The sequence below is a fragment of the Brachyhypopomus gauderio genome, chromosome 1 (genome assembly GCF_052324685.1).
Source record: "Brachyhypopomus gauderio isolate BG-103 chromosome 1, BGAUD_0.2, whole genome shotgun sequence".
NCBI classification, from domain to species: Eukaryota; Metazoa; Chordata; class Actinopteri; order Gymnotiformes; family Hypopomidae; genus Brachyhypopomus; species Brachyhypopomus gauderio.
The window spans coordinates 32,258,935-32,279,659 of record NC_135211.1 but is presented as its reverse complement, the minus strand read 5'-3'; the positions used below and the strand labels follow the sequence as shown (position 1 = coordinate 32,279,659).

At 41.1% G+C, this 20,725-nt stretch overlaps 1 protein-coding gene across 2 annotated transcripts; it reads left to right on the top strand.

Moving 5' to 3' along the window:
• Positions 1-10,409: 10,409 nt before the first annotated feature.
• Positions 10,410-20,725, top strand: sarnp (SAP domain containing ribonucleoprotein). 2 transcript variants are annotated; one of them, XM_077010127.1, is made up of 11 exons: positions 10,410-10,565; positions 11,510-11,609; positions 11,978-12,027; positions 12,254-12,312; positions 12,685-12,736; positions 13,139-13,212; positions 13,418-13,455; positions 13,537-13,556; positions 14,093-14,161; positions 20,282-20,368; positions 20,567-20,725. In XM_077010127.1, exons 1-11 carry the CDS (start codon positions 10,533-10,535, stop codon positions 20,606-20,608), a joined length of 624 nt encoding a protein of 207 aa, XP_076866242.1. In that variant the 5' UTR covers positions 10,410-10,532; the 3' UTR covers positions 20,609-20,725. The 2 variants fall into 2 exon arrangements, with proteins under 2 accessions (XP_076866242.1, XP_076866234.1); XM_077010119.1 differs by having other exon boundaries at positions 12,682-12,736.

The window sequence follows — 20,725 nt, the reverse complement described above, 5'->3', positions numbered from 1 at the left end:
ATAGCACCTTTCATACATGCAACTCAAAGTGCTTTACAGAATAAATAAAAAAACATTAAAAGGAAGCAAAGATAAATAAGTAAGTAAAATTTTATTTATAGAGCACCTCTCAAGATAAAAATCACAAGGTGCTTTACAAGATAAAAGAAAAAAACAATAGTAAAACAATATCTATATGTATATATAAAAAATTAAAAAATATAAGAAAACTAAACAAATGTAAGCCTAAAAAGATACGTTTTTAACATTTTTTAAAAAGACCTCACCGAATCTGCAGTTCTTATAGGCAAAGGGATAGAGTTCCAGAGACGGGGAGATGCTGTTGCAAACGCTCTATCACCTTTAGTTTTCAATCTTGTGCGTGCTATGGCCAGTAAAAATTTATCACCTGATCTCATAGACCTAGGGGGAGTATACTCATGCAATAGTTCACTGATGTAGCTTGGGGCTTGACCATGTAAACTTTTGTATATCAGGACCAGAATCTTGTATTGTATTCTTAATTTAATGGGGAGCCAGTGCAGTTGTGCGAGTAAAGGTGTAACATGACAGTATTTTGACGATTTAGTTAGAAGCCTTGCAGCAGCATTCTGAACAACCTGGAGATGCTCTAGGGAGTTATTACTAATACCTGTATATAAAGAATTACAATAATCCAACCGAGAGGAGATGAAAGCATGGATAGCAATTTTAAGCTCAGAACGTGATACAATGGGACTTAGTTTAGCCAGGTTCCGTAACTGATAAAAACAAGAGTGAACCAGAGATTTGATGTGAGTATCTAAGGAGAATGCCGAATCAAAAGTTACTCCAAGGTTCCTAATAGCAGGATTAGCCAATTTGCCAAGGGCACCAAGAGCTTCCATTATCTTGGGTATGAATCTGTCGGGGGCACAGACCAGGACTTCAGACTTTTCCTCATTTAGCTGTAGAAAATTATCTGCCATCCAACTTTTGATAGAAGCTAAACAATTAATCATCAACTGTATCTTAGAGAAATCTTCTGGCTTAAAAGAAATATACAGCTGAATATCATCGGCATAACAATGATACGAAATGCCATCAAAAGAGCTAAGGATAGGGTTAGGGTTGCAAAGGAAGCAAATATAACAAAAATAACAAAGGCCCTAGGACAGAACCCTGAAGCACACCACAAACAAGGGAGGCTGGGGCAGACCTAAACCTAGAGGAGGCCACACAAAAGGAACGTCCAGATAAATAGGAAGTGAACCACTCCAAAGCAGAACTAGATAAACCCACCCAATGTCTCAATCTATCAAGTAGTATTTGATGGTCAACGGTATCAAAGGCAGAGGTGAGATCTAACAACACCAGAACAGAACATTCTCCTGCATCACTATGTGACAAGATGTCACTGGAGACTCTAACAAGTGCTGTTTCTGTAGAATGGAATCTACGAAACCCGGACTGATACTTGTCAATGATGTTGTGTCTGTCCATAAATGATATCAGCTGCTTAGATACAACCTTTTCCAGGATTTTGGATAGAAAGGGCAATTTTGAGATTTTGAGGTCTATAGCTATTAAAAATAGACGGGTCGAGCTTGGGTTTTCTTAAAAGCGGGTAAATGACAATAGGTGGGTACTTGACCAGAAATCAATGATGTATTAATTAATAACAACACACAAGGGCTAATATGTTGAAATACATTTTTGAACAAAGTGGTAGTTAGAATGTCCAGAGGGCAAGAAGTTTTTCTAGTTCACTTAAAGAAATCGGAGAAAAACTATCCATAACAGGCCGAGTTGGAGCAGGTACAGTCCGAGAGGAACCTGATGGAGTAATATTAGATCTTATATTACTAATCTTATCTACCAGGAATGAAAGAAAATTATTACAGTCCTCATTTGAAGAGATTGGAACATCGTGTGGAGCAGGAGTAAGAATATTGGTAATTGTGTTAAACAACACTTTAGGGTTCCCTCTACTCTTTACGACCAGGTTTGAGACGTAAACCGCCCTTGCATCTTTAACTGCATTATTAAACGAGACTATAAGATCCTTTAAATGAAACAAATGAACGTGTAAACGAGTTTTCTTCCAAAGACGCTCAACTTTGCGACAGTCACGTTTTAAACAGCAGATACTGTCATTAATCCAGGGTGAAGGTTTAGAGGCAGGAGCTAATCTGGTTTTAACAGGACAAACCTCGTTTAAAATGGAATGACAATGTTCATTAAAGAGATGTTAACTTATTAACATCATTACTGGGAGCCAAAGTTAAAATAAACCTATCAGAAAACTTTCCTGCAGTAGAGGAATTTAAAAGGCGCGAGGTAACTACCTGGCGAACAGAGGATCCAGTGACACAATAAGACAAATTAAAAAGAATACAGTGATGATCAGAAATAAAAATGTCTTTGGAATAAATAAAATCCACATTTACACCCAGGGTAAAGACAAGGTCCAGAGTATGTCCTTTAGCATGTGTGGGGCCAGACACATGCTGGGTAAAATAAAAGACTCCATAACGCTAATGAAACCCCTGGCAAAGAGGTCAGAGTCATCATCAATGTGGATGTTGAAATCACCAACTAATAACAGCCTGGACAACTTTATAGTAGATGATAAAAAGTCACTAAATTCTTTTAAAAACGTATTATTGTGGGCGGGAGGACGATACACCACAGCACAGTATAAAGGATCCCTGTTTCCAATTTTAATCATCTGCAGTTCAAACGATGAAAAATGACCGACCCTTGTTGAGCGACAAGTGAGGCTGTTCCGAAACACTGCAGCAAGACCTCCTCCCCGACCAGACAACCGAGGGTGGCTGATGAAGGAATATCCATCAGGACACAGCTCAATGAGGGAAGAAAAGTCAGAGTCACGCTGCCACGTTTCAGTGAGAAATAGAAAATCAAGGTTTTTGGAAAGTATAAAATCATTTAACACGAATGATTTATTAGCCACAGATCGGGCATTAAATAGTGCAATGTTTAGTGGGAGGGAAGTCCGATTTCCAGTTGTATCAGACTGATCTAAGACTTTATGAAGTCTTCGATGAATATACCGAGGACGACAAACTATTTCCAGCTGCAAACAGTGTTGAAACACATCAGGAAGAAGCCGGTATGTCCTGTCCTTAAACTGCAAAAGTGCACTGGCAGTATATGTAATTGCCATAGTGGATTGTAGGAGCGTTCCAGAGTTACTGACAGCCCAATAAACCACTCCGATCAGAGCCAGGACACTCAGAGCAGCTACAGATGCTAAACGCCGGCTTATAAAACTCATACTGACCAATACAACGCCAAGTTTTTTACATCACGTTAGCTTACTAATCACCACCACCGTAATGTCATGATAAAGCAGTTATACCTACTCATCAAAACATAAGAGGAACATACACCACAACAAACGAGAGAGATGAGGCTTACTCGTGTGAAGCAGGTTAGTGCCGGGCGGGGGGTGAAGAGGGAAAGCTCGTGTTAGGCAGGTGTAAAGCTGTATGAGTAACAGCACAGCGAATAACACTCACAGCACTGAGAGAATTACAGCAGTTCAGAAAGTAGTCCAGGGTAGCAATAGACAGCCGAGATCCACAAAGAAACGATCCAAAGTGCTCCGTTAATCCACAGAAAGCTGGGTAGACATGCGTTTATTAAACAAAACAATGCTACGTTATGTAAGATTTACAGAGACTACAAACTATATATCTTCTAAATTAAAAATCAGAGCAAAAACGCTATCCGGAGCAAAGCGGCAGCCAACGCACACAGCGCACTTGCAACCCGGAAGGAGGTAGCTGGCCCAGGGTGGATAGCAGCAAAAAGACATAAGAAGACAAAAAGAAAATATTAAAGGAAATTCAAGATTGAATTCAAGAAATTGTCATGGTGAGGCGGCCCCCTACCGGCCGCCTCCGTCCACAGCGGCTGCTGTTGTTGTTGTTTTGTTGCGTTGTGTGCGTCCCTCCGGTGGGTGGAGCCTGTGATCCATCTCACCTGAGGGTCGTTTGTTTGTCTATATATGTCTTGTCTTTGTACCAGTTGACCGCTGGTCATTATATCCTTCATTTGGATCTATGTCAAGGGTTTTTGGTTTGCGAAAGGATGTTCTATTAAACCATCCTTTTTCCCTGAGACTTGGCGTGACCGCTTCCTTTTTATTTCGCACTCCCTGCCCATCACAGAATGACCAGCCACTTTCGGAAGCCGCCAGTCTCCTTTTCTTTCTCCTTCGTTCGTGGTCATGTCTTGTGGTAAGTGTTTGTCTGCGTGGTGTTTTGTGTGGAGAGCTCCACCGTGCTTATGTGTTTTGTGTGTGTGTGTGTGGCATGGCGAAGACCAGGGAGAGCCCTGGGAGAGCTCTTCATGTCCGTTGTGTGTTGGGAAAGTTCCGCCGTGCGTTTGTGTGTTGCATGGCGAGGACCTGGGCATCTTCCTGGGGAAATCTCTTGTGTGTATGGATAACAGACCGGAGGATCAGTGTGCGTGCTCGTGGTTATATGTTCAGTGTTTCGTGTGTGTGACGCGGTCACCGCTCGTCACAGTCGCCTCGCTCCCCGTGTGTTGTGTGTTTTATGTGGAGAGCGACTGCGACTCTGAGCGGCGCGTCACCATTGTGTATATGTAGAGCACACATGTATCGGTCCCGTTCGTTTACTGTTGGCGCACTATTTTCTGTTTGACTAGTCTTTGTGTGTGTGTTTTGTCCAAGCGTGTTTGTGAAATGTTAAATGTATTCCCACGCATGCTCCTCCCCTTAAATGTGTGTTTGGGGGGGGACCGGCTGTGGTCCCGTGCCACGGGGTGAGGCACGGAGGGCGTCGATGGGGCGCGTTTGTGTTTTGTGTTGGTGTGTGGTTGGGTGTGTGTGTGTTTGTGTGTGCTCTGGGCCTCGGTCTCTGGCGCTCCTGGGTTGGGTGGAGGAGTCCACCTTGCGATGAGGGGCCCCGGGAGAGGTTGACTCCCCAGGAGGCTGGGGTGAACCCTAGCAGAAGGCAGGGGTCAGCTCCGGGAGGAGGTAGGTCCAGGAAGTGAAGTAGCCATGCTTTGGGGAGGTAACCTGCACACACACACATACACTAGGGACGAGAAAGGAGCCGTAGCTCCTCATCCTCACACCTGTGGGGCTCACCGGCTGAAGGTTGGTTAAGGCGTGAGGGCCCTGTGACCGACCGGGGTGTGGTTTTGTGTTATTAACGGACCAGTCGGTCCAGGGTCCCGCCCAGGGAGGTGAGCTAATCAATGTTTTGTGTTTTGTGTTTCAGCTCCTGGACTGCAGGGTGTGTGTTCCTGCCTGTCCCTGCCTTCCTGCCCCTTCATGTTTTGTGTGCAGCCGCTGTGTGCCACACACCCAGTGGAGGGGAGTGCGGCTTGGTGGGGGGGTCTGTCACCGTGAGGCGCCCCCCTACCGGTCGCCTCCATCCACAGCGGCTGTTGTTGTTATTGTTTTGTTGCATTGTGTGTGTCCCTCAGGTGGGCGGAGCCCGTGATCCGTCTCACCTGAGGGTCATTTGTTTGTCTATATATGTCTTGTTTTTGTACCAGTTGACCGCTGGTCATTACATTTCTATTAAACCATCCTTTTTCCCTGAGACTTGGCGTGATCGCTTCCTTTTTATTTCGCACTCCCTGCCCGTCACAGTAATAAAGTGACAAATTATTAAATAATAGACAAAATAATGTAATAAAGATGGCAAAACTATTAAAATAATAGAACAGACATAAAATGTAACTAAATAAAATAATGTAATAAAGTAAATAAGAGGGAAAACTATTAAAATAATTAGAACAGAGTTCGAGTTTCTTAACTAAAAGCAAATCTAAACAGGAAGGTTTTGAGACTCTTGAAGCTGTACAGGGATGAAATGCCTCTGACCTCTTCAGGAAGAGTTCCAGAGCTTTGAGCCATAGTGGCTAAAAGCACCCTCGCCAATCTTTAATCGGCTTTTAGGAATCACCACTAGATTACTGTTTGAAGACCTGCGATACCTGATTGGAACATATCTAACCATCATTTCACTGAGGTAAAGAGGAGCAAGGCCATGGAGACATTTTAAAACCATCACCAGAACCTTAAAATCTATTCTAAAACTGACAGGTAACCAGTGCAGTGAGAGGAGTGCAGGTGTAATATGATTTCTCTTTCTCCTGCGGGTCAGGACCCTTGCAGCAGCGTTCTGAACTTGCTGTAGAAATAGAGCTCTTTGGAAGAGCAGATAGAACAGCGATTCAATAATCTAGCCTTGATGTGATAAATGCATAGACAAGATTTTCACTATCAGCAGGAGAGAGCATATCTCTGACCTTAGTGATGTTTCGAAGGTGAAAATAAGCTGTCTTGCATGTAGTCATGATGTGTGATTTGAAGCTGAGCTCATTATGAAAAGTGACGCACAGATTCTTAACACATTGTTTGGCCTTCAGATTCATTTGACTTTGAGAAAAACAAGACGGTGTGCACCATGTGGGACGATGATATCGGGAAAAATACGACAAATAAAATGACATCTGCAGGCAATGGCATTGCTGTTTTACGGCACCCAGTTTTATATAGAATGTAATATGTATTGTTCATAACAAACTCCATGTTTTTTAGGTAGAGCGGGCCTACTGGTTATCAATGTTTTATTATTGTTATGCTCAATAACTATAAGTTCAGGTCAATAAAGTTGTTTGGAAATCTGTTTTAGTATATATTTCACATACAAACAATAATATTCTGTAACTGGTTAATAAATGTTTCATTTTGTGCAAGTGTATATAATGACTATTACACTGTGATGTGGTGACCAGCATACCCCATCACCCACTTTGTGGTGGTCCTAGGGGACTATAGAGATTTTGGTGCACAGTCTGAGAGGTGCAGAGGAGAATGCTTTATAGGGCAACACGGTGGCTTGGTGGTTAGCACGTTTGCCTCTCTTGGGTTCAAGTCCCTATCTGAGTGGGGTTTCCATGTTCTCCCTGTGTCTGCATGGGTTTCCTCCAGGGTCTCCGGTCTCCTCCCACAGTCCAAAGACATGGAGGTTAGGTAAATTGGCCCTCCCTGATTCCCTGACAAATTCTCCCTGAGTGTGTCTTTGTGTTCAATAAAAGCAGTTGTCTGAGTGTCTGTGCATGAATGTGTTTGTATGCCCAGTGGTGGATGGTGCTCTGTCACTAGGGTCTGTCCTCTCTCCCCTTCCTGCACCCCATTCAGTCCCCCAGAGGGCTGTCGATCCCGGTAGAGAGTACGCTGTGCGCAATTGGCTGCCGCTTCTCGCCGGTGTGTGAATAGTAGTGTAAGAGTTGTACCTGTGTTAAAAAAATTGTAAAGCGAACTTGAGTACCTAGAAAGGCGCTATATAAGTTGAACATTCATTCATTCAATGTTGACCGGAGATCTTGTGGGGTTGACAGGTGTGAAAAGAGTGCCAGGTCCCTTTTCTCTGGGCCAGGAGGATCCACTGGTTTGAGAGGAAAGGGGGGTCCATGCTTTGTATTTGTTACAGGTCCTGTAAGAAAAGAAAAGTTCTGAAGTGATGTTTTGTACAGTTTTCATTAGCGCTAAGACAAGTCAAAAGGACATTTCAGGGGTTAACGGTAGACTAATTAAAGTATTGCTGGGGGGGATGTACACCCCTAGGGCGATACACTGGTTTTGCCCGGGGCGGAGCCTAGAGTATAAGTGTCGCGGGAGATTTGATTCAGGAGAGTCTCTTGTGGTATGTAGATAACTACTAGCAGCCTTTGTAGTAGTTGAATGACCCATAATAGCCTCACGGCTGACTTCATTTACTGGTTTGGTTGTAGCTGGAGCCACCAATTGTGAATAGTGTACATATTTATATTTCCGTTTAATTTCGTGTTGTACAGTGTTTTGTTTGTTTCCTTCACATCGCACAATAAATCACCTTTTGGTACCTATACGCTGGAGTCTTTCCTGAGATTTGCCAACCCACACTCTTGGGCCAACCTCTAGGGTGCGTAAACCCGAAATCCCCATCAAAGGGGTAGCAACAACATTACATACACCATTTATATTTTAGTCAACTAAATTATTTTGATAATTAGTCAACCAAATTCTAATGATAATTAGTCGACTAAAACTAAAAACAACTCCTATGACTAAAACTAAATGAGATTTTAGTCAAAAGACTAAGACTAAAACTAAATCAAATTTGCTGTCAAAATCAACACTGCTGTATATCACCTATGCAGTCAAACAGTGAGCTAATTGATTTTAGGGCTTTAGGTTCTAAAGAAAGGTATAGTGTGTCATCTGCATATTGATGATAACTAATACCATGTTTGTTAATAATATGTGGTAACGGAAGCATATATAGGTTAAACAGTAAAGGCCCAAGAATTGATCCTTGGGGGACGCAACAAGTTATTTTTTGATGTGTGGAGGAAGAGGTACCTAATGCAACATAGTAATCACGCCCAGTTAGATACAATCTAAACCAGTCTAAGTCTAAGCCACTAAGGCCTATCCAGATCTGTAGTTGATCAAGAAGTATTTCATGATCAACAGTGTCAAACGTGCTGCTTAAATCTAGCAGGAATAGGACTGAGTTTGCCTGCATCTTTTTTCAATCTCAGTTCATTTACTACCTTAACTAGTGCAGTTTCAGTGCTGTGGAGAGCTCTGAAACCAGACTGAAAAGTGTCATTTATTTGATTTACTTTAACATAATCATTCAACTGGATTGACACAACTTTTTCAATGATTTTGCTAAGAAAGGCAAGGTTAGATATAGGTCGATAATTATTGAGAATTGTGGGATCAAGATTTCTGTTCTCTAAAAGTGGTTTAAACACAGCAGTTTTAAGAATATTCGGGAATTCTCCCAGTTGTTAGAACTTCATTTACTAATGAGCTCAGAACCTGTGCTCTGGTGCCTTATACTAGTAATCTTGTCCCTAAAAATATTGCAAACTCATCACATTTTTCAACTGAAACAGATTCAGGGAAGGCACAGGAGGTGGGGTTCACTAGCCAGTCTATACTTCTGAACAGGGAGGACACAGTAGGTGGGGTTTACTAGCCATTTCAGTGGGATCAAATTTAGTTTGTTACAATGTCTTGTACTACTATGTTTTCTGCTGATTACATTTTTATTTCGATTCTGAGAGCCATGCCACCGGCTATTTAAAAGAACTGGAATGTAACACTGACTAGGACCATGGGTTCCAGTGTGTCAGAACTGAGAATTCACTGAGCAGGAGAAGTAGATGAGTTCCTACAAGACTGTAGTATTGTAGAACCTCAGCAATCTCCTGGAGTTAACCTCTGAGACTATGGACAGATTCTCTGACAGGAGATGGTGAGCTCCTGTGACTGACATTACTGCTGGTGGTTGGGTGCAATTTCCGCATGTGAGTGATTCCACACAGTAGATTATCCACAAGCATTTGAGTCCCAGCCTTGGTGTAGCTGATCAGGTATAAAAAGCTCAGGATGGCTTGAAATTGTCAGTGAGGTTTACCTTCCGATGTGCACAGGCTGTAGTGAGCCAGCAGTCTGGTAAAGTGACCACTGCCCCGACATGCAATTGGTATCGGTCCAGAAACGATCACTTCAGACTGGGAAAACTCCAGAATGTTGGCAGGTGGTAGGCCCATGGGAGAGTGAACCCACGTGTCTCCTTCGGGCTGTGCCTGTCCGGGCCCCATGGGTAGAAACCCAGCCACCAGGTGCTCGCCAAGGAACCCCTCCCCCAGACCTGGCTCCAGGGTGAGGCCCCAGTAACCCTGATCTGGGCAAGGGTATCTGGGTTCTGTTATTTCTAAATTCCATAGGGGCTTTTGGATCACTCTTTGTCTGGCCCATCACCTAGGACCAATTTGCCTTGGGAGACCCTACCCTACATTTTCTGCTGCTAAAATCCCACCCACATAGCCAATTAATTGTACATGTTTATATGGTTACTGTTAAAAGAGATTGTAATGTTACACTTTCATCCATGCAAAATGTATTTTTAACGTATCTTAAGCCAGCAGTGTTTTTCATTCACAATGGCTGGGATGTTCTGCTGAGTTGAGGAGAAGTTTGGGGAATAAATGGAGGAGATTATGTATGATCTTTTACAGCGATTAAGTTTGTAAAAGAAAATGTTTCAGGTTTTGCACTTCTCGCAAAGCACTGAAGACTGAATTGAGAACAAACCTAAACAAACGTTTTAAATTTAATAAAGATTTAAGTAACTACATATTGGCAAATACATTATAAGATAAAAGACTAACTCTAACCCTAACCCTAGGGAACTACTATAAAATGTAAAATATTCCAAGATGTAAAACAGACCACCATCATCATAAAATTAACTAGTTTCTATGTCCTTTCTAAATCTGCATGAAAAGATAAGGGCAGGATCATGAACTCCGCTTGTACCAACTCTACTTTCTATTCGCCCAAATATCGCGAGATTAAGAGGGTTCGGTTCAGGCGACCTGGTTCCCCGTACGTTCCTACAGACGGCCAACAGGTGGCGATGTGATTTTGGTCAAAACCACCAGTTTACACAGAGAAGGAAAAGACGGAAAAGGAAACGCTTAGAAGAAGGTTAGCAGCGAAAATGGCAGAAGTCGTTGAGCTCCATAAACTTAAGGTAGTGACGATATTAATTGATTCATCTGCAGGTTAATCAACACTTACTTAAATTTATAGAATTATATGAAGCATTTCCATTATTGTGTGATGGCTCTGAAATAAAGTGAGCTTCACTCCTCATGCTGGCTTTAGTGTTAGCTCGCTGGCTAGCTAACCAAACTCACGGGCTCGTTAGCTACTTTAGCAACACATTTAGCACACAACACAGCACACTGTCTGCTTCATTTCATGTGCGCTGACATCGGTTGTTAATTGTGAAAAGGTACTCGCTAGTTCTCTGTAGTAAAGCTCGTTATTAAACACACAAGTGTTCAATGCAGAGTTAGCGATGGATTGAGCATGGCTAACTAACCCTGACCCCAGCTAACAGGCACCAGCCGACCGTGTTATCGTCTTTAAACAAGCCTAGCAACACGCCTAGTAACAGCCCTGGCTTAGCTAGGCGTAGCCGGTTTTGTCTAAGCTAACTAGACCGGTCTGGGTAACGTCTCTGAACGCCAGGACCTTTTCAGCTTTCATGCGTGTTATTGCCACTTACGTTAATAAATTGGTTAATTACGTGCCAAATGTCCCCTTTAAACCCCAGACTGAGCATTGCTGTCGTGCGATTCCATTCAAGTGAACTTGTTTGTTTATCAGAAGTCGGAAACCTATTAAACAGCCCATAAAATGGCTTTCGTAGTGAAAACCACTTTTTGGCTTTCGTCCAGGACCTAAACAATAAGCAGGCCTAGAGTCTAACCAGACGATTTAGCTACCATAGTGAATAAATGCAGGCATGCGACGACAGGGACGGTCTTCTATCCATAAAGATGGAGATCCACAACACCAGCTTATGTTTAGATTGGGACCCAATGTGTCCCTCATTCAGTCAGGACCTTTTTATACATTGTGCTTCAACGGCATTTTGAAACACCCTCGTCGTGACCATGTTGTTTGCAGTTGGCCGAGTTGAAGCAGGAATGTGCACTAAGGGGATTGGAGGTGAAGGGGAACAAAGGTGACCTGATCGCACGTCTGCAGGCGTATCTGGACGAACACGGTACGCGTCTCATAGTTATTTCTCTTGGTTTTTGTGTTCCTTAATGTGTGAGGGTGGATGTTTTTGTGTTTTGTAGAGAGGCCAGGGACTGTGCTGTTTTTTTACCCCCTTACCCAAGACACTAGGTGATAAGTAGTTAAAATGTCTTGGAACTAGTTAGTGGAGCATGTGAAGATATAATTTCTAAAAAAAAAATACTTAACATCATGGTGTTGTCTGCTGTTTTCTTTCACTTACTGAGTAAATCCCACCTCAATTGTGAAGCAGAATTTTTTCATGTTAATCCCGTAGAACTGTTGAAACGCTTTGTCCTAAACCTGTCTTCAAACTGTGATTTAGAATCTAAATGATAATTGCCCCATTTTCAGAGGAGGAGGAGGAGGTGAATGAGGAGGAGGTGTTGGAGGAGGAGTCAGAGGTGAGTGTAATACACACTCATATAAATGTCATCTTGCACATATTTTAAAATCCTTACTGGATGTTATTTTAAAACGCATTGAAATTTTTCTGTAAATGTAAATGGCCTGGTCAAATTCATCAGATAATTATTGATCTTATGAGTGAAACCATGTTTCTTTTAATGGTGCTGAAGAACATATGGGATCATTTGGGAAATATGTGATTGATGATTGAATTTGTTTTAGGAGGCGTTCCCAAAAGAGGAAGTGTCTGTGCCTGAACCATCTTTACCTGAACCTGAAATGTAAGTCCATTCTAAAGGTTGTACCTGGAAAGTAAAATCACTTTAAAGGTTTACGACCGTTCATTTCCATACAAAAGATGGTAGTCTATCTTTGTGCTATAGTCTCCTAGAGGAGGAGTACAAAGAACTCTGAAACCACCTTAATATTTGACCGGCAATAAGTCTGAGTTTTTAATCACTGTAGAATATAGTCGGATGTATTAACAGAATATTGCAGGCTAAGTATTGTTTCTAACCAGCAGATGGTGCTGAAAGCTTTGACTAGTTTCAAATCTTATAGCAGGTGGTAGAGGGGAGACAGTCATCTGGTACAAAAATGTTCTTACTGGTGAAAATGTTTAGTTTTTATTTTATATTTATTTCTTTCAGCAGTCCACCCAAGAAACAAGTTGTTAAAATCAACCTTTCTGCATCAGCTGATGAGGTATTTACTTTTAAAAAATACAGGCCACACGCTCATTAGATCGTTACCTTAGCACACTTGGTTGTGTTCTCCACATCAGTATAAAACATTTAGTAAGATGAATCTTCGGTATTTGATTACTTAATTCTGCAGGGCTTTTGTTCAGAGTACTTAATTAGAAAGAAATGTCTTATAGACCAACATTCTTACATTTGCCTGACACATTGTCTGGCCTTTCTAATTCTTTCCAACCTCCAGTAATCAAGTGTTTCTTACCATAATTAACCTCCACCAACATGTAAACCACTGACAAATGGAGTCCTTCCTTTGCGTTCCACGTTTCCTGAAGACACTTTGGAGACCTTTTGTGCAGCAGAGACGATTGACTTCCCATCAACATGAATTGTTCTCGCCCTCTTCTAGAGATTGCTAAAAAGAGCAGAGCGCTTCAACCTGCCCCCAAGCACAGACTCCAAGAAGGCCGTGCGAGCTGCCAGGTGCGGTCTTCTCTGGGGATTGGGGGGGGGGGGGGGGGGGGGGGTGACAGCGCTTTGGCCACGTGGCGCATCATTTCCTAGGCTTCTGGTTCTCACACAGTCAGCCATCAGATTCATTTCAAGTGCTGCTTGAATGCAACACTGGCATTTTTTGTTTAGAATTCAGTTTTATTTGTAGGTAATTTAACCCTTTGTCTTCCATCAGGTTTGGCTTGCCGGAAACTGCATCGGCAGCCTCAAAAGGTGAGGTGCATGATGGACAATTCTTAGTTTTGTTAAGACTTACTTTTATTTTGGTCTAATGGCTAATCCTCTGTTTCATAGGCGCTGCTCTGAATACAAATGTAAGTATAACATTCTTGATTCTCATAGTTTATTTATTAAACGAAAAACTAAAATCTTTCACCTGCATGTAAAATATTCAATAGATATGGAGACTTTGTTGTTGGAGGTTTTGTTGTTGAACACATCTCTACATTTGGTGGTGTGAATGCTTGTGCTTTACAGGATTCAGGATCACGGTCATATATATCGGTTGTTGTCACTATCCCTGAAGTTGTCATGTACTTCCACATTGCTTAAACATTTAAGATCTCTGTTGTAATTGGTCATCAGTGGGAATGTTATATTTATAGTCAACCAATGGTCTTTGCTAAAGCTAGCATATTATAGGTGGCTACAATGTAATATGTAAAGGGTGTCCTGTTTGGAAACTTCATTATGAGGCGAATGGAAAGGTTGCCTGAAAAGTCAAATTGGTACTTTCTTGAATGCTACATTGTTAGCACTGTTTCAAGTTGCATCTCTTTAAATTCTTTGAATAACTGTTTGTAATATCTATTGAGCCTTTCTAAATTATTGACCCTACCCCCTGTATCAGGTGGACGTTGAAGTGTTAAAGAAGAGAGCTGCACGCTTTGGGATGAATGTCTCTTCTGTTTCTAAGAAGGTATGTTCTTCCTGCGTGAAAACCTCACACACCAAGTTTATTGCACTTCATATTAAACTAACACTGAACTTCAATACATGGCACTCACAAATTTCACATAGCATTTCTATTACTCTGCAATCTCAAACTGTACCAAATGGCTCACTATTGATTTATGCTGTCCATATTTTTTTTTTTCTCCACTACGGCTCCAATTTGGTATCATACGTTGCAGAGGTTGTGGTTGGTAATGGTGGATATTATAGGTTTTGGCTGGGGTAAATGGGTTACTAGTGCACACTCAGTAAGTATACTGAATTATGCTAGCAGAACATTTCAGTGGGTGTTTGTAAGTGGACGTGACCAGCATCTTGTGGGGATGCAGGCGGGCTGTGATAAGCCTAGGGTTAGGGCTGCGGCTAAGGTTAGGGTTAACCTATACAAAGCAGAAAACTCCTGAAACAATGCATCCTCAGCTTTAAATGTCTGTATTTTTAACAATTTCAACGTGCCAATTTGCACTTGGGTTTGGAAAATGCTTAAGCCAACTGATAGACAATCGGTGTCATAAAAATAGGCTAAGAAAATCTTTGATTTGTTTTAAACAAATGGAAAAGGTGGAAGGCTAAACAGGACAGGTACAATCCCAGCATGCTCTTTGCCAACAAACATTGAATAGACTTGTAAAAAGATTTATAAATGTTTGAGTTTAAAATGAATCTCAAGTACAGGAGTTAATTGTAGATGGTTAACATCTGGTGCTAGTCACAGCTATTTCAAGCCACCTAAACTATTGCCTGAAAAGTGAGAGTGTACAAAGAGCCCAGTCACAGAGCAGCTCTGAGATGTTCTGGAAGACTATTAGTTTGTTTGGCTGCATACTACATTAAAACTGAGGGTAACCTCTGTTGCTAACAAACAAAAGCGTTTTTCTCTGAAATAGTATAGTACTATGTTCTAGAATTTTCTGTAATTTAAGATGAAAGTGGTGTTTAGTTTTACATGGTGGATGTCAACACTGTCTCAGAAATTCCAAGTAGCACTGTTTTGGAGGAGAACTAACATTAGTGCCCTGGTTGCAGCCTCTTGACCAAGTTGTCAAGAGGGCATAGACGGTCATAGAACAGTCACCACAAACTACAGTCAGACTGCTTATCAACAGTTTGACTGTAGTTTGGCTCATTGTGCCTGTTGAAGTATGAAATAAACCAGCTGATGAAAATAATTCAACTATTGTGATTATAAAGACAACTAAAGGACTTTTGTGCAAGTTAGAAAATGCAGACATTGTTTAATGTAAATTTAAAGTTAATTTGAAATATTCCAAACATGTATATTTGACCCTGTAAAACTCCAGTTCCTTTAGCCATAAGCCAACTGCACTATTTGTGGTAGTTATATAATTCATGTCCAGTGATGCCAAGTCACGGCCATCAAGGGATTGTAACAATATTCTCACTCCATTACTTGACTCGTAATTCACTAACATGCGAGCTTAATTACTGTAAAGGTGCAGTGTTGTCTAACAATAGAACCCATGGGATGGGTGTGAAGAATGCAGCAAGCTGACACCATGACACCAAGGGACTTTTGTGTAGATTGACGCAATCTTTCGAATTATTCATTGAGAAATCAGTATCAGGTGGAGCACTTCAGACAGCAGTTGGCAAGAAGAAAAGCATCGTGAGCTTAGAATGGGGCAGGATAAGGACGTGGACATGGCTTAAGGTCCTTCCCTTTCATTGAGACCATGCTGAAGCAGCATGAAGCTGACTCAGAATGTAGCACTGGGCTGGTGGCCCTAACTGGTAGGATTTAGCCAAGTATGGTTGAACTATTTTTGTGATTTGCTCTTGAGAAAATTGGAGTATCATCTGTGCGTGTTTTGGCACAGGTGTTAGAAAGTGGTTTGTGATCCATTTTTGTGGGTTTATTTGTCTAGAAGTTCTAATTTCCACTGTTAATTGGTGTGTGTACTTAAACCTCGTGATCTGTAGTTACAAATTGTTTGTGCCCAGCCATGCTTGTCCATTGTAGGAAATTAGGGATTTTACTGAACTACATCTATTAATCTGCATGTGTGGGGTCTTGTATATGGTGCATTATGTTTTTTACTAGTACCTTTTATCACATTCATTTTTAAGATGGGGTGAGCCTGGAGCGTTGGGGATTTTAAGAGTGTGAGCTGATGAATGTGAAAATGCTGGCATTTTGATAGGGGTAATTTTGTCGTGACAGAGCCTGGGCTATCCCATGAATCAAAATCTGTCATGAGTCCATACGAGATGTTGGGCCGCCCATTGTGGGCCTTGACACCCGTGTGAGCGTCCAGAGCTGCACGGGGTCAAGTGTGACACATCATTATAACAATGTTGATTTAGTGAGGCCACAACACAACAGACCTCCTCCCAGGGGGCTAAAAAGGGGGACGGACAAGCAGGCCAGTGGACAAGAGAAGGGGGCCCGCTGCTCTTCACTGGCAAGGCAATCAGTCGACAGCTTGCAAATCGTTCCCTGCAATGTTCAGATCTACACCTCATACCCCAACGGTTGACTTGTAATGCATTTATTTAAGTTTCTGTCCCAAAAAGCTGTTTAGCTTTGAGAGGTGGCGGTTTTGGTTAGTGTGAGAAGCTACATGCACCATATGAATGTTTGGTGAGGTTTTTTCTTTTCTTTCTCCCCATCTTGCAATCCTTTAGTGTCAGAATGTCCATGACCTATCACCTTTGAACTCGGAGGTTGGATTTGTTGTTGGTAATGTCAAGATAAGCTTTGACGATTTGCAGTTTCTGCTATGTGATGGAAATGCTCCTTCAGCCATCCTAGTTTCTTGAATTAAAGATGCATACAGTGTAATTTTGTTGCACTTAATACGGGTATTAAGGGTTAAGTTCTCAACTGTGTGGTAACCCCAACCCCCAATCCCCAAATGGGGAGATCCGACATAACAACTACCCATTTTGAACATCCTGTAATTATAGATTATGCCATAAAATATATAGTTTTTTTTTATAGATTTTGTTTTTCCAATCTGGGTTACCAGTCATTTAAAAGCAAATTGAACTGCAATGCCACATGTCCCAGTGGGACCTGGGTGCTTTTCAACATCTCTTAATCAGTTTTGTACCAAAGGCAAATTATGTTTTAAACCAGGATGCTTAGTTTTGGTTTCATCTTATTACCGAACCATTTACATTCAATTTAAATGTAAACCAGTAAGAAGATTTTACATTTGAACTTGACTTGTTTAGTAATTCAAACTGTGTTCTATATCGTTATATTATAAAGCCCTTTCTAGGTTTCAGCACCAATACGTGGTTCTGTCAGTATCTCAGTTAAGGATATTTTTGGACTCTAACCTTTAAGCACTTTTCTAATTTGCTTTGGATACGAATTTGATCTGAAGTAAAGGTGCAGGTTCCAACAAAGCTGAAGAAATGTGGGCATCACAGCCACTCTTACAAGTTGCCTTTGATGGATGATGCTGTCAAGTTTACAGGCTGCCAGCCAAGCGTTGCATTTAATTTGCTACTTTTTCAACAAGTAAAACATTGGAAAATTTTAAATCATCATGAAATATTAAGTGTAATGTATGTTTCATAAAGCATATGTTTTTGGTAAAACTAGCTGCCTGGTGATGTGTGGTCTCAAGTTTGAGTGTTTATGATGTCAGACTTCCACCGTCCACCAGAGGGTAGTAATAGGCCTGTCATTAGAAGGCTCTCGGATACCTGTGAGAAGCATGTTTATAAAAATGTTAGTGTGTGGCTTTAAAGAGTAATAGATACATGAACCTGTAGCATTGAGATAAGCGACTTTTATTTTGTAAATGCTAATATGTGAATCTAATACAAATGCTACCTATAGCTAGGGCGCTCAGGTGATCACAGTAGTATTGAGGCATCCATTGTTGATGTCCGTTTTTTGAATAGCCATTTCTTGCTGATGCAAAAGCTGTATATGCGAGCACCATTTTTTAATGGCTTAAATTAAAATGCGCATTTTGCCCAAAGTGCCCATCTTTATTATAACGCTTTGCTTCACTCTTCAAAGTTCTGTAAATTACCGTGGATCACTGTTTCTGGGACACGCACTTTGGCAAGCCAGCATACTAGATGCTGTAGTGATTTTGTTGTAAATTTTTGGTGTTTTATCAGCAAGTTGAGGGGTTTTCGTGATTACTGAATTTTTATTCATTTTTAATTCATCTTTTTGTCCTCTTTGCGACTCTGCGGTGAACAGTGCTCTTCATGTATGCCCCACCCAGTTATGTAATGTTTTCTTTGAAAGCATGCAGGCACTACACAGGAGTGCTGCTTTTGTGCTTCAAACCTCAGCATGACCAACACCAAACTGCTGCTGATTTGAGATTCGTCAGCTTAGGATGTGCTACTGTTAAACCCAGTCAAAATGTTTAATCTTGTAGAGCATCCAGATACGTTTGAAATCCCTGATGGAAAACGCATTCAACAACAATCAATCAATTCACCATAGCAGGTTCAGGACCAGATTGGTCATCTTAGTTAGGTGTATATTTAATTTCCGTGTTGGAGCTGGGAAATTGGAGCTTGGATGTTGTTAACTGAATCTGGTTCTAGCCAGAACAGGAAGTTGTAAGAGCCTGGACTGTTTGTTTATATATATATATATATATATATATATATATATATATATATATATATATATATATATATATATATATATATATATAGTGGTGGTAGGGGATCATTCCATCATGAGACTCGAGTATGAAGTGTCTTGTCTGTCCCTATAGTAATTATTCACGCTCACACACGCGTTCCCTCATGCTCCCTTTCAGGAGGAGGTGGCGGAGGCCATATGCCTCCTTTCTGCACAATGCAAGTCTCATGACGTCACATTACAAGCCAGGCCGCTAAAAGTGTGTGTGTGTGTGTTGGGGGGGGGGGGGGGGGGGGGATATTGCCACTTGAACATTTTCTTTTTTTTTTTTTATCAAAAGATAAAAAGCATTAATACATTTTATGTAGAGTTATGGCTTCTAAACTTTCGAATTTTGAAACAAGCTCACCACACTGAAATTTGTCCCATTTGTTGCTTGAAAAGAATATTTCTGCAGCCACACACATTTTTTTATGTGGAGAGCACACTTAACATTCAGGGAAACGTCATTGTCTCTTATTGCGAGCCTCAGCGGGTTTTTACTCATTAGTTTGAATAATAACTGTCACTAATTCAAACTGCTCTAGAATGGCTTTGTGAATAGACAGAGAGGAGCCTTGGACGACTCGGAGGCCCTGTGTACGGCCCAATATTGTTTGAGGAAGCAAAAAGAAAAACATGATGAGAAAAAAGAGGGTGGGGGGGCACAGTGGAGCCAGCAAAATGAACTTGATGATCTCTGTGGATCGAAACGAGATTGGCTTGCACTGTATCAACACTGTCACAGCACAGAGCGATGCCCTGGGGGAGAGAACCCCCCGCTGGCCACTGAGCATTGGCTGTATGAACTATGGATACCCACAGAGCTTTTCAGCCAATCTCTTTAAAGAAATGCAGTCCGTTTTATAAGTCATGCTATAAAATGCCTCACTTTCAAAAAGGATGTGATGTAATGTTTCCTGTTCAGTAAGAACTAGAGTCCTTCTAAACTTACTCTTTGATTCAGTCTATATGATAGTTGTCAGGCATTATTGTTTTTTACTTTTTAAAATGTGTTTCCTCCCCAGATTTAGTTTCTTTCGCACATCAGAATATGAGCATTAGTGAGGAGCACATTTATCAAAGTTAATAATTCCTTGTTCAAATTGAATGCTTATTTCTACCTATTTTGTTTGTTTATCTATAATTTGATAGAGGGACTTGAAGAGTTACCTCATCTGTCTCACCTGCGTACTATCATGTTCATACCTGCTATCATGTGCCTTTTAAAAATGGTTTTAACACAGTTGGCAACATTTGGCACCTTCAGCCATTGAAGGAATGTTCAAAGGGAATTTGATTTTTGAATAAGTTACTTTGCCTGCATATTTGTGTGTATGTGTTGTAAATATTAGCAATCATTTTGAACACTTTTACTGAATGTTTTCACAGGATGTGAAACATGACCATCAAAGTGTTGCTGAGCACTGATTGGGTATTGACTGCTTTCTTGAACAGGTTGAAGAGGATGAGAAACTGAAAAAGAGGAAGGAGAGGTTTGGCATTGTGACCAGTGCAGCCTCTGTTGGAGCTGATGATGCAGAGGTATTTCAATTACTGTAGTTGCAGTATTGTTTCCTCCCAAATACTGCCATGTTAACTTGAGTAATTGCTGATAAATGCACTGTAAACGGTGCTACTACTGTGCTTAAATGAAAGTGACTGTGTGAGTGTGAATCTCCCAGGCCTATATTACAAACACTGTTTACAGTTAAGTCATTTTGTTGTTTTTTCCCCGTTCAGGTGAAGAAGCGGAAACGTGCAGAGAGGTTTGGGATCGTATGAAGCTGAACACATTTTTTAAAATTACTTTTTGTATTTTTTTTAACCCTTTCATTACTTGATGTAATTGTCACTTAGTGTTTTATGTTCTTTTCAATAAACATCTTCCAAGTTTCTTTA

Coding starts and splice junctions, on each gene's coding strand:
- sarnp (XM_077010119.1), top strand. CDS start 10,533: ATGGCAGAAGTCGTTGAGCTCCATAAACTTAAG. Junction 13,456..13,536: donor TGCATCGGCAGCCTCAAAAG/GTGAGGTGCATG, acceptor TCTGTTTCATAG/GCGCTGCTCTGAATACAAAT. Junction 14,162..20,281: donor TCTCTTCTGTTTCTAAGAAG/GTATGTTCTTCC, acceptor TTTCTTGAACAG/GTTGAAGAGGATGAGAAACT.